The 15,042-nt window shown below is 44.1% G+C and overlaps 1 protein-coding gene across 1 annotated transcript in view; it reads right to left on the bottom strand.

Moving 5' to 3' along the window:
- Positions 1-627: 627 nt before the first annotated feature.
- The window catches only part of LOC147011291 (cytochrome P450 4B1-like), a 91,906-nt gene continuing 77,491 nt past the window's right edge, over positions 628-15,042 (bottom strand). The window contains exons 14-15 of the mRNA XM_085857554.1: positions 8,136-8,218; positions 628-1,478 (exon numbers count right to left, since the gene is read on the bottom strand). Coding sequence (XP_085713680.1) covers positions 1,391-1,478; positions 8,136-8,218 — 171 coding nt within the window. The 3' untranslated portion in view covers positions 628-1,390. The remainder of the gene's footprint in view (positions 1,479-8,135; positions 8,219-15,042) is intronic.

Genomic DNA, 15,042 nt, shown 5'->3' with positions numbered 1-15,042 from the left:
GAAAGTGTGTCAGGATAAGTAAGAGCGCGATCCGAACTTCCAGCATTGCAAATTGCTGTCCAATGCAGTTTCTGGAAATAAAATAAAAATTAACCAAACTTATTTTCCTCCACACCCTTTCGACCTTGTGAGAAGTGCAGTTGAGCGGCTCACACAGCAGCAGGTAGAAATAATAAAAAATCAAGTGGACTCAGAAGATGTTTCAAAGGGGCAATAAGTGAAAATGAGAACAGGCAGTTCTGAGACTGCAAGCAGTGTGGTTCGGCCACATTGAAAATACTCTTGCAGTTTGATTGCTCTGTTATAATATGATGCCATCACAGCAGTGAAGGTTTGGTGAAAAGCTAAGAGGATAATTCCAGCACTGGCAGGGTTTAGATTCAAGAAAAAGGTTGATATCTCGATTTTGCTTAAAATCTCAACTGTTTCATGGCTTGCAGTAATCCAGTGAAGAAGTGAAATAATTGTGCACTTCATGTTGCAAGCATGAAATTTGGTAGAAATGGAGAAAAACCCATTCTAAGAAAATACATATGTGAAGTAATCTTGAAAAAATTAATTTTAATGATTATTATCCAAAGGGAGTCATCACTTCACCAATTTGTTATTGAAAGGTATTCAACAATCCAGAAAACAGCACAAAACATCATACTACTCATGTCCAAGTTAATTTTAAAAACAAATAGCTGCATAATAAAGTTGTGTAAATTGTCAGTGTATTATTTTGAGCATAACTTACCTGTAATTGGCTCACCTGACACTCATGAAGGGACACAATCCATTGTAAATAAAATAAAGTGGTGTTGTTCTTTTGAAATTAGTTTTTGCAGCATACAGATTATATCATGAATATTATCAATCGTATGAATTCATTACATGACATACATATTATGATATTGATGAACAATGCATGAACTTTTAAGTCTATTGTTGAATTTAGCTCACCTGACCTGTAACATCAGTGGGGAAAATAGCAAAATGAACATTGTGGTCAAATGCATTCAACTTCGAAAAAATGTAAATGTCCAATATTCAAAATTTATATTGTTGATTCAGCCGATTCTTTATACAGTGCCGATAGACAGTCTACACCCCCTTTCAAAATGTTCACCTTTTATTGCCTCACACCCTGGAATTAAATCAGACTTCCCACCTTTATTTACACATCGTAACCCACAACTTCCAAATGAAAAACAAATTCGACAAATTTCAAAAAATGAATTAAAAAACACAAAACTAGAATATCGGGATTGGATAAGTGTCCACCCCCTCAAAATATAGCAATTATAAATTAGCTCAGGTGTAAACAATCACCTTCACAATCACATACCAAGTTAATTGGCCTCCATCTGTGTTAAATTGTTGTGATTCTGATTATTTCTGAATAAAATCAGCTGTTCCTGTAGGTTTCCTCTGCGAGGTGGTGCATTTCACAGCAAAGACTCAACCATGAGGACCAAGGAGCCTTCAAAAGACCTCTAGGATAAAGTTGTTGAAAGGTACAGATAAGGGGATGGGCATAAAAAATATTTTAAAGGCATTGAATATCCCTTGGAGCACAGTCAAAGCAATCATTAAGAAGTGGAAGACGTATGGTACCACCAAGATCCTACCTAGATCAGGGCATCCCTTCAAACTGGATGACCAAGCAAGGAGACTGATCAGAGAGGCCACCAAGAGGCCAATGGCAACTTTGAAAGAGCTACAGGTATTTATGGCAAAGACTGGTCACTGTTTGCATGTAACAACAATATCCCAAACACTCCACAAGTCTGGCAGTTGTGGAAGGGTGGCCCCACACCCCCAGGAATACCACTGGCTACAGCTTCCCCTCCACTCCGACCTCATGTTTATATGTGTGCTGTACCGTCCACCAAACAGTGATGACTCCTTTTGCACCTCACTTTCTGAAAACATGGACCAACTTCTATCCTCTCAACCGAACTCTCTCTTCCTCATATGTGGTGACTTCAATTGTCATCATACCAGTTGGCTGGGTGTGAGTACCTCTTTCACCTGCCATGGCACTTCAGCAAAAGACTTCTACAACTCATTGGGACTGACTCAGTCAACTTCCTGACCCAGATTTCAAATAACGGTACTCCATCTCTTCTGGATCTGATTTTGACAAATTTCCCTGAAAATATTTGTTCTTCCTCCGCTCCAATCGGTTCTTCTGACCAAGTACTTGTCAAAGTAAACATCTCTCTGGCTGTTATTAGACAACCACCTCAGTGCCGTCAAGTCTGACATTACACTCAGGCTGACTGGCAGGGACTCCAAGCAACCATCAAACTTCGAGACTGGTCTCCCATCGCTACTTTCTCCAACATCAACTCGTCCTGGGAATTCTTTCAAAGAAACTTGCTCTCTCTCTCTCTCATGCACAGATTTATCTCCTCTCATCTTCAGTTGTCCGAGCCTTCTTCCCGCCCATGGTTTATTGCAGCCTGTGGTGAGGCAGTTGTCCTGAAACAACTTCCCTTTGCCCCATGGAAAGGAAAGCCAATTGAGGGTAATCTCAGTTCCTTCTATAGAGCTCGGAACAAGTGTGTCTACCCTCAGGAGAGCCAGAAAACAACTTCTTTCTAATCTCAAGTCTGAACTCTCAAACCCCTCTCCCTCCTCAAATCCTGGTGGTGTGTAATCAAATCTGTTTCTGGTGTATGTTCCCCTCCAAGTCCTCCCTTACCTCAAATGGCTGCACTGCTGACACCGCATGTGAAAAGGCTGAATGCCTTACCTCGGTGCTTGCATCTAAATCTTGTGTCCGACACCCATCACTTTCTGTACCCACCTTACCCAGTTGCACCTAACTGTCCCTGGACTCTGTCCTTTTCTTCTGACAAAGTGGAGAATTTGCTGTCCAACCTCGACTCAGATTCTGCAACCGGTCCAGACGGCATCAGCCCAAGTGTCCTAAAAACCTGCTCCTCTGCTCTTGCTCACACTCTCTCTGTTCTCTTCACTCTCTCATTTGCTCAAGGTCATCTGCCATCTACTTGGAAATCAGCAAACATTACTCTCCTGCATAAAAAAATGGTGCAAAAACAGATCCCTGCAACCACAGATCAATCAGCCTTCTCCGAATCATCAGCAAGGTGATGGAATCCATCATCGCTTCAGACATTAAATCCTTTCCCTTCTCCAATGGATTGATTTCTGATCATCAATTTGGTTTCAGACCAGGTCACTCTACACTGGATATGCTGTTTCTGCTCTCCCATCAATGGATGGAGGTACTCATTGCCAGACATGAAATTAGTGCCATATCCCTCGACATATCGTGTGCCTTCGATACGGTCTGGCACCCTGACCTGCTCACCAAACTCTCTTCCTATGGTATTCAAGGCCATCTCCACTCTTGGCTCGCAGACTTCCTCTCCTGTCGCAGCCAACGTGTGACCCGAAATTGAGTTCTCTCTTCCCCTCTTCCTGTCCAGGCTGAAGTTCAAGGCAGCGTTCTGGGCCCTGTTCTGTTTCTGGTTTTCATCAATTATCTCTCCGACTCTCTACTCTGGCAAATCTTCTTTATCTCTTTGCTGATGACTCCACTCTCTGTCGTACCATCTGTCATCCCTCAGACCGGCAAGCAGCAGCTTCTTCCCTCTCTGCAGATCTGGGTAAAATCACAAACTGGTGCAACACATGGAATCTGTCTTTCAATCCTGACAAATCTCACACTCTCACTATGTCTCTCCGAAAGGACCGTTTAGAACCTCCCCACCCCCCATCTACTTTCACAACAATCCTCTGGAAGAAGTCTTCATTCAAGCTTCTGGGTCTCACTATCTGCCATGATCATTCCTGGGAAAGCCACATTTTCAACCTGGCCTCCAAAGCCAGTCGCTGACTGGGAATCCTCCATCGTGCAAAGTCCTTCATCGGCCCACCTGATCTCCTGATCACATACAAAGCTTTCGTCCACAGCCTGATGGAGTACGGCTCTCCCCTTTGGGCTGGTGCTCCTGCCTCTCACCTTTCTCGGCTTCACGCTGTGGAAACCAAGGCATTTAGGATCATTGGTATCTCCCGTGATGAGGCTGAGTCTTTGGGCCTCTCACTCTCTCACTGCAGGCAGGTCGGTGGTCTTCTTGTTTTCTACCGTCTCCTCTCCGGTCTTGCCCCGCCCCCCCCCCCCCGCTCTGTCTGCAATATGTCCCCACCATATTTCCGCAGGGGGCTCAAGGTCCACTAACAACCCCCTTCTGGTGAAACTACCAAAATTACGAAGCACTGCTCACCTTCACTCTTTCATCCCTCTTTATTCCCACCTTTGGAATAAACTCCCTCACTCTGTTCAATCGCAATCTTCCCTCCAGGCCTTCAAAACAGCAGTTCACCACCACCTCTTATCTCCCACCATCCAAAACCATGATCTTTTCTTCCACCGCTAATCCATCCCAAACCCACTTTCAAATTCCCTGCTTTCATTTCTGAAAGATCCTGTCATGTCCATCTTGTATACCCCGTGTTCCCCGCCCCATCCCTCTCCCTTCCACATATCTCCTCATGTCTCTGTTCCCCCCTATTTTGTCTTTCCCTCTCCTGCCCCTCTTGTCCCATTCCCCCCTTGATGCCCGTTGTGTGTTAGCTCTCATACGAGCCTCGACAAGGTTTACAAAAAAAACCCCAAAACAAGTGTTCGTCTGTCCATGAGATCTGACACCTCTTCTTTACATTGGAGAAGAACAGACTTGGAGCAGAAACGCAGCATGCCGAACTGAGATGTTGATCGAGGCCAGGGTTGATTCTCATGTCGAAATAATTCATCTAATTTGCCATCCTTTGTTTGGAAAGAGATGTAGAGATGGGAGAAGAGGCTGCAGTCACTCTTGAGACGAGTAACATGCACTTTTAAAGGAAGACGTTTTATTTGCATTTGGAGAAGATAACAATGGAATTTTGTTCTTCCTTTTGGTGTTGAAAGAGGAACATTGTTGAAGAGTCTTTCCTTTACAAACGTTTCATGCTGTTGTCGGCCATGATGTTCAATATTATTCAATCTCCACTACCGAAGTGTCTGCAGTTTGCTTTGTTGTTGGAACAAACAGTTCATAACTCTCCTCCAGGAATGGATTCACACATTCTTCAATGACATCACCTCGGGACAGGACATCATTAGCAAATGCTGTTTGAGTTCCCCTCTTTTGTTTTTGATGAGAATTATCTTCCTGCTTGTTTTGTACATGCTGCAATAACATTTCAAATTCTTGAAGAACTCAATTGATTTCAGGACCACCCACAGTCCACCTTCACAAAGCAGCTGTATATTTTGTGAGAACAATGGTCCCTCCATCGATTTTGATACATTGATGATTCTGTTCATGGGCCTGATCTGTAAAAATGTCAGAAAACACATTCTGTCTTGTGAACCATAAAATGTCCATGGTGGAACTCACTTTCTATGGCTGGATGTGTTTTGTGAAGGTACTTCATGTCTTGAATGTGAACAGAGAGCCATATTGCATCGTTTGTGTGATTGGGTGGAAACATCGAAGGCCTTATGGCATCCAGAGTTTGAATGTCCAATCAAAATTGCCCTCAAATAATGATCTCACAAACGCTGAGAGCAACAACTCCAAAGTGAAGACAATTCACCAAAATTGAAATGTTGGATACTTCTGGGATGTTTTACTTCCTCTCGACAGTCAAGTTCGCTTATCTTTTTGGCACACCGGCACGAGCCGACACGACGACAACGTGAAATGTGTTTCATCGACGGATCTCACCAAACTGTCTATTCGGTCGTAGCGACGAGCAGTGTGTACAAACGGTAAGGACTTAACAAACGCGAGTTGACGACTCACACTTGCTGGGAATTCCTCGTTCGTGGGACACTGTCTCAAGTCCCAGTCCCCATCACAGACGGGACTCAGTGGCCATCATGAAGAAGTAACATCGTGTGCTCCTGGGTTTTCATCAATACAGTGTACACAAAAAAGTAACAAATCTAAAATATCTGAATATGAGCAGTTAGGCCTATTGTGAAGACATGTTGGGGCCATGAATAGTTGTAGGTCCATATTTTTTAGCCTTGAGTTGTATTTTGTCGGACATGTGTACATTGGATTAAATTACCAGAAGAAAAATTACCCCCGTGTGGGGGTGACGGTCATCTCTATAATACCACAAGTTCTCAATGTTCAGTTCAGGTAACCGCGAAACAGTCCAAACTAACCGTTTAGATTGAAATAGTTCACAGAGATACACTAGGATAATACTACTAATGACATAATTAATAAATATGTATTGTTCATTTAGTACCCGGATTAACACATCAGAATCACCAGTAAGTGCAATACGTGGTTTTCCGGTCCGTCCACTCTCTGGGGACATTTCACTTCCGGTTGTAGAAAAAAAACGAAAAAAGAGTCTTAGCTCTCGGAGATTATGACAATCCTGTAGATTATTCTTCACTGATTATAATGCAACTTTCAGAATGAAAATTGATCAAGTATTTATAGAGATATTGAGGTTTGAAAAATCGTTGGAGCGAGCAAATTCATTAATTATTAATTCCACAGAAGTTTCGTGACACTGCACAAAGTAACATGATAGGTATGAAAAAAAAATTTGTATGCCAGATTCATTAATTATTAATTCATTAATTATGGAATGTACTCATTGATATATTAATCAGAAAGCCCGAAGCATGTAGCATAATTTATCACTTATCCCCTCATCCGGGATCCGTGGCCTCGCCCAACAGCCTGCAGCCCTATGTCCGCCGGCGATTATGTTAGATATCGGCACGATCGAGAGGAGCCTGCGAATTATCCCTGCTGATGCACTGAATTGATGCAATCGTTTGGCCAGAATATTCGTTGTCAAGATGTTGCGTGATTAAATCACCAATACAGTCATTCGAATTTATACCGCAGACATACTTCTTAACAATCACCTTCGCCCCAGAAACCACAGTCAATCTGAACCACGCTGGCCACTGCTCAGACGCCATGACCGGACTACTGCGCAGTTTGGTTGAAGATGACTCGGCATTTTGGCGCGCGCGCACGAAATTATATTTTGAAAATAAATGCCGACGTTTACATTTCGGGTTTTGAAACTTTTGCACCTTCGGCAGAAAATGTATAAATATAAAAGGCTAAAAATGTGTTTTATATTTATATTTCATTTTTCCTTCCTTCCTTCTTTGCGAATCGCATCGGCGTTTTTGGCCATCTTCCAGATCACGTGACGATTAAATGGGAAGGAAATTCAAAAATCTGTCCGGTTAGATACAAGATAATATTTTTTACTATCATAATCAATTAACAGTTGCCGAATATCTTGTAGAATGGCAGACTAGATAGGTTTTGAAAATGGCGATTTTTATAACTTATGTGACCTCGTGACCTCGTCCCTGACCTTGAACCCAGACAAAAGTGATACCGTTGTGCAACACTCATCGACCTCTACCCATATACTAAGTTTCATCAAGATCGGAAAGAAAAATTGTTGACGGATGTACGGATGGATGGACATTTGGTCCGGCTTCATTAGGTCATCTTGGTAGAGATGACCTAAAAATACTTGTTGAAAAGTATTGGCAGAAAACATGTTATCACCGTTGATCTGGATTTTCATTAAAAGATGCCATCCCAAAATATTGAGTTTCCATGCCAAAGAGGCTGCAAGGTGTCCATTTTGATTTTTATCGGTCATGTTGACATGTGAAAATGAATAAGGGGAGATCACCATTCTGATTTAACTCCTGTTTCCTCACAACCACACACAGTGAAGATAGTAACTGGGGTCACTGATGGACAATGTTTCAATGAAAATGTATCAAAAATCAAATTCCCAAGTGCCTCCATAATCTAAATTTACATGATACACCCAAGTGAACATTCATGACACGTTTCATGCTTGTAACATGATGTGCACAATCACATTGATAAATTGCCCGAATCCGCTCAATGACAAGTGAGATGGGAAAATTGACTTTTTCTGCATCTGCAATTCCTCGAAGTGATCTTGTGTGAGATTTGTTTGAAAGCACTTCTTGAAAGGTGCTCATGCTGACAGAACATTCTGGCATAATGATGATACAGTTTTCGTCAACAAGTAAATGAGGTTCACAATGAAATGCATCAGGTATTCCTGCAGTTCGATGTGGTGTGTTGTCCTACCGTGGTCCGGCAGAGAACGGCAAGTAGGCATGTGAATGGCGTCCAGCCGAGTTATCCGGGGAGAAGCGGAGAGGGTCAAATTCCTACAAAAAAGTTGGCAATAATCACAGAAGATAAATGTTTGGACAAATATTCACAATAGAAAAATCCAAACCATGTTAGACTATGGCTTTAAAGAGGGTGTGGACCTATAATTACCAGGGAACCAGTCTAGTACCTTTACCATTACACCACAGTCTGGATCCTTTACAACGAGGCCACAGTGCGGTGACTTTACCACGAGGCAACAGTGTAGTGACTTCACCACAAGACAACAGTGCAGTGACTTTACCACAAGCCAACAGTGCAGTGACTTTACCACAAGACAACAGTGTAGTGACTTCACCACAAGACAACAGTGCGGTGACTTTACAACGAGGCCACAGTGCGGTGACTTTACCACGAGGCAACAGTGTAGTGACTTCACCACAAGACAACAGTGCAGTGACTTTACCACAAGACAACAGTGCAGTGACTTCACCACAAGACAACAGTGCAGTGACTTTACCACGAGGCCACAGTGAGGTGACTATATCATGAGGCCAAAGTCTGGTGCCTTCACCACAAGGCCAAAGTCAGGTGCCTTTACCAAGAGGCCAAAGTCTAGTGCCTTTATTTCAAGGCCTCGGTCAGGATCCATCACCATGAGGCCATAGTTAGGATCCTTCACCACGAGGCACAGACAGGATCCTTCACCATGAGGCCAACATCAGGATCCTTCACCACGAATCCACAGTCAGGATCCTTCACCACAAATCCACAGTCAGGATCCTTCACCCCGAGGCCAGAGTCCGGATCCTTCACCAAGAAGCCACAGTCAGGATCCTTCACCACGAAGCCACAGTCAGGATCCTTCACCACGAGGCCACAGTCAGGATGCTTCACCACGAGGCTATAGTTTGGATTCTTCACCAATAAGCCACAGTCAGGATCCTTCACCACGAAGCCACAGTCAGGATCCTTCACCACGAGGCCATAGTTCAGATCCTTCACCACGAAGCCACTGTCAGGATCCTTCACCACGAGGCCACTGTCAGGATCCTTCACCACAAGGCCATAGTTCGGATCCTTCACCACGAAGCCACAGTCAGGATCCTTTACCACGAGGCCACAATCAGGATCCTTCATCACAAGGCCATAGTTTGGATCCTTCACCACGAATCCACAGTCAGGATCCTTCACCACAAAGCCACAGTCAGGATCCTTTGCCACAAAGCCACAGTCAGGATCCTCCACCACGAAGCCACAGTCAGGATCCTTCACCACGAGGCCATAGTTCGGATCCTTCCACACGAAGCCACAGTCAGGATCCTTTACCACGAGGCCACAGTCAGGATCCTTCACCACGAGGCCATAGTCAGGATCCTTCACCACGAGGCCATAGTTTGGATCCTTCACCACGAAGCCACAGTCAGGATCCTTCACCACGAGGCCATAGTTTGGATCCTTCACCACGAAGCCACAGTCAGGATCCTTCACCACAAGGCCACAGTCAGGATCCTTCACCACGAAGCCATAGTTTGGATCCTTCACCACAAAGCCACAGTCAGGATCCTCCACCACGAGGCCAAAGTCAGGATCTTTCACCATGAATCCACATTCACAATCTTTCACGACAAAGCCACAGTCAGTATCCTTCACCATGAGGCCATAGTCATGATCCATCATGACGAGACCATAGTCAGGATCCTTGACCATGAGGCCAAAGTTAGGATCCTTCACCATGAGGCCACAGTCAGGATCATTCATCATGAATCCACATTCACAATCTTTCACGACAAAGCCACAGTCAGTATCCTTCACCATGAGGCCATAGTCATGATCCATCATGACGAGACCATAGTCAGGATCCTTGACCATGAGGCCAAAGTCAAGATCCTTCACCATAAGGCCACTGTCAGGATCCTTCACCACGAGGCCACAGTCAGGATCATTCAGCACGAATCCACAGTCACAATCCTTCACCACGAATCCACAGTCAGGATGCTTCACCACGAGGCCATAGTCAGGATCCTTCACGATGAGGCCACGGTCAGGATCCATCACAACGAAGCCAAAGTCAAGATCCTTCACCACAAGGCCACAGTCAGGATCCTTCACCACGAGGCCATAGTCAGGATCATTCAGCACGAATCCACAGTCACAATCCTTCACCACGAATCCACAGTCAGGATGCTTCACCACGAGGCCATAGTCAGGATCCTTCACGATGAGGCCACGGTCAGGATCCATCACAACGAAGCCAAAGTCAAGATCCTTCACCACAAGGCCACAGTCAGGATCCTTCACCACGAGGCCATAGTTCAGATCCTTCACCACTAATCCACAGTCAGGATCATTCACCATGAAGCCAAAGTCAGGATCCTTCTCCATGAGGCCATAGTACGGATCCTTCACCACGAATGCACAGTCAGGATCCTTCACCATGAGGCCATAGTTTGGATCCTTCACCACAAGGCCACAGTCAGTATCCTTCACCATGAGGCCATAGTTAGGATCCTTCACCACAAATCCACAGTCACGATCCTTCACCAAGAAGCGCCAGTCACGATCCTTCACCATGAGGCCATAATCACGATCCTTCACCATGAGGCCATAGTCAGGAACCTTCACCATGAGGCCATAGTCAGGATCATTCACCATGAGGCCATAATCAGGATTCTTCAACATGAGGCCACAGTCAGGGTCCTTCACCACAAGGCCATCATCAGGATCCTTCACCATGAGGCCATAGTCAGGATCATTCACCATGAGGCCATAATCAGGATTCTTCAACATGAGGCCACAGTCAGGGTCCTTCACCACAAGGCCATCATCAGGATCCTTCACCACAAGGCCATCATCAGGATCCTTCAACATGAGGCCACAGTCAGGGTCCTTCGCCACAAGGCCATCATCAGGATCCTTCACCATGAGGCCACAGTCAGGGTCCTTCACAACGAGGCCACAGTCCGGTGCCTTTACCACTCGGCGACAACCATTCCCAAAACATGGAATTTCATCATTTCATCATTTACACATTGATATTTTACAGTAAGTCCATCACCAAATCTCTAAAATGAGATTTTTTATTTTATTTTGAGTTTGTTAACAGGCAATCATAATTCATCAACTTCCGAAAGCTCAATAAACCATCATTTCTGGAAGGATCACATGATGAAAAAGTGATTTTATGGAAGGAATATTTGTGTAGCAACTTTGTTCCTCACACACGATCCAGATAAATATTTTCAAGTGTTGGGTAGTCTATGTAGTCGAAAAAAAAAATTCAAATATAAATTTTTTTTGACATTCGTTCTACCCTTATTATCAGTATTTAAAATGGCGATTTCAGTTAATACAATGGCGATTTCGATGAAACTTGGTTGGTAGGTTCATACCATGACCTAGTTGTGTGCAAATGAGAACCGTTGCTATGGACACTACCGTTGCCTAGAAACAGGACTTTGAAATTTTAGAAAATTCATAAAAATTAATTTTTTCGAAAATCAAAAATCGGGCCACGAACGACTGTGGGCAGTACATTCAGCCATATTGTTAAAAATTTCCAGCCGGATCCTATGAAAACTGTTGGAGAAGATAGACTTTGAATGAACCCTGGTCGAAAACAATTTTAAAAAAACGAAGTTCGTTATATCTCAGAGACTACGAGTCAGATATACATGAAACTGGTATGGTAGGTTCATGGTATGTCCTAGTTATGTGTGAGAAAGAACCGTTGCTATGGACCCCTCCGTTGCCTAGCAACGGCCGAAAAACCTCTAAATGTGGGGGTATTTTCACGAAAAAACAATCTGCAGCATAAACCCTTGAAGCTATAATCATGAATTTTCTTGTGCTTAATCCTCAGGTCATTCCCCATCAAACGGGCCCATCGCGTCAGGTTCTATTGGGTAGTCGACTACCCATGTCCGCGTACCGGCTTGTTTGTTTGTGAGTTAGTTTGTTATTTGCGAAAATCTAAGATTTTCCAAGTATATTGGTTGGTCTTGTGCGTTAATATTTTTCACCAAGTATATTGTTATTATTTTTCGTGAAAAATTTTTTTCACCAGGTGTGTTGGTCTGCAGCATTTGTCTGTCTGTCTGTCTGTCACACAATTTTTGGCCACAGTTTTCAAGCAATCGTGAAAAATGTTTGCGTATGTAGTTGACTGGCCAAGGACAGGAATGCTAAAATTTTGGTGAACATCTGAAATCGGATCCGGATCTGAGAATATTTGAAGTGATTCTTCACCATTCAAAGATCGGGCTAAAAATGATATATAGCACAACATCTCAAAGGGTTATGGATGGATTCAGACGAAACTTGGTTGACAGATTGGGTGTTTGACAAGGACAAATCGATTCAGCCTTCGTAAAGATCCGAATCCAAGAATTTTTCCAGTGATTCTCCATCAATGAGAGCCTTGCCTTGCAACTACTGCCCTATAGCCTTAGTATCAGTGACGGGAAAGCTGATGGATAGGGCCCTATTATCCCGTTTAACCCTCACCCTGGAGACCTTCCTATCTCATGAGCAGGGGGCTTTCGACCTGGCTGCAGTACTTGTGATCAGGTTCTTGCCCTCTCCATGATCATCGAGGCTGCCTTCCAGAGAAAACAAAAGATGACAACTGCCTTAATGGATCTATCGTCGGCCGATGACACAGTCTGGCGCCGAGGGATTCTTCTCAGTCTTCGCTGTCAGAAGACACACTACTGTTGGTATTCCTTGGGGACCGAAATATCCACGTTCGCCTCAATGGTGAAATCAGCCATGTTCGAACACCAAACGATGGCCTCCTCAAGGATCTGTTCAAGCCCCCACCCTCTTTAACCTCGATGTTAGCGACCTGCCAACAATGACCTCGTTCAAACTCGCCTGTACTGATGACATCACTCTCGTAGTGCAGGGACCCGACTCACCCAAGATCTGGGTATACTGGAGGACTATTTGCACAAATGAAAGCTCCACCCAAACTCCAAAAAACAAACATCGGCACCCACCATCTTGACAATCGTACAGCAAATGCAGAGGTAGATGTGACATTCTGCAGTATGAAAGTTGAGAATGTCCGTTATCCCAAATACCTTGGGGTTACATTTGACTGGACCCTAATTTTCAAAAAACAACTGCAAAGTTGCAAGGAGAACATCAAGGCACAGGTAAACCTCATCCAGAAACTGGCCGGAGCATCGTGGGGAGCCGGCGCTAACACCTTACGCACGGCAACTCTCGCCCTCATATACTCAATGGCAGAGTATTGCACGTTGGTCTGGTCGATGAGTGCCCATACGAAGGCCATCGACATTCAGTTAAACGCCGCGATGAGAACAGTCTGGGACCTTCAAGATGACAAAGACTGAGTAGCTTCCTATCCTCTGCAACATTGCTCTGCCAGCCATCTGCAGGGATGTGCCATCATCCCGATACTTCAGCCAAATTTTAGCGACCAAAATTCCAGCCCAGCACCTTCTCACTGAACATCCGCGCTGTCACTTCAAGTCCCAAAAACCACCATGGAAGCACGCCGAGCTCCTTATTGGAGCCCATCAAAGTGAAGCCAACTTGTGGAGGGCCAGCTGGGAGGCTGCCACAACTCTGAATAAACATATTGTACATGATCCAATCATTGCTTCACCCGGTTTCACACTTCCACATCGGCAATGGACAGCCTTCAGCAGGCTCCGCACTAGACAGGGCCATTGTGATAGCACCCTCCACCGATGGAGGATTAGGCCAGATGCACTCTTCGACTGTGGAGGAGTTCAGGCAATGGAGCACACCACGTCGCACTGTCCCTTGCAGAAATTATCGGGAGGACTTTTAGCTCTGCACCAACTCACACCTTAAGCAGCCACATGGCTGAAGAACCTGGACATTAAACTTCAGCACAATCCATGTTGGCCACATGCAAGAAGAAGAAGCATTAAGAGATGGGGCTAAAAACGATATCTAGGACAATATCTCAAAAAGTTATGGATGGATTTGGACGAAATTTGGTGGACAGGTTATGTCTGTGACAAGGAAGAATTGATTTAATTCTGGTGAAGATCCAAATCCGGATCTGGATACGAGAATTTTTCAAGTGATTCTTCAGCATTGAGAGATCGGGCCAAACACGATATGTAGCACAATATCTCAAAAGGTTGTGGATGGATTCCAACGAAATTTGGTGGACAGGTTGGGAGGGCCACGAGGAAGAATTGGTGAATTTTTAACTGATTGTTCACCATTGAGAGATGGGGCTAAAAACAATATTGCAGTATATCTGAAAATTTTGTGGACCGATTCGGATGAAACTTTGTGGACATGTTGGATGTATGACGAGGAATAGTCGATTCGATTTTGGTGAAGATCCGAATCTGGATCCAGATACGATAGTTTTTAAAGTGATTCTTTAACATTGAGAGATGAGGCCAAAAACGATGTCTAGCATGATATCTCAAAGTTGTGGATGAGTTATGACAAAACGAAGTGGATGAGTTTGGTGACAAGAACAAGCCGTTTCGATTTTGGTTAAGGTCCGGATTCAGATCCGACCTATCAGTGGGATACAAAATATAAACTGTTCAGTTTGGCAGAGGTATGCACTCTACCGAGTACCGTTCCATTTCACCATGTGTCACTCCATGAGAGATTTTTCAATCTGTCTGTCTGTCTGTCTGTTTTTCTGTTTGTCAATTGTTTACAGGTCACAATTTTAAACTGATCTTCACCAAACTTCACCACTTGGTAGAGTTCGTCATAAGCAAGAACTCGATTGTTTTTGAGGCCAAAAGGTCAACAACTTTGTCAACTTTCTAAAATCCTCAATTTTCATCTGATTGACTAGAAATTTTAACAGGATTTACATATTTGGTTGTTGAATTCAACCACCAATTAT

The sequence above is a fragment of the Eptatretus burgeri genome, chromosome 15, assembly GCF_056783735.1.
Source record: "Eptatretus burgeri isolate ZD-2024b chromosome 15, Ebu_testis_v1, whole genome shotgun sequence".
Taxonomy (NCBI): domain Eukaryota; kingdom Metazoa; phylum Chordata; class Myxini; order Myxiniformes; family Myxinidae; genus Eptatretus; species Eptatretus burgeri.
The sequence above is the reverse complement of the archived record's forward strand: the minus strand, read 5'-3'. Positions and strand labels throughout refer to the sequence as shown.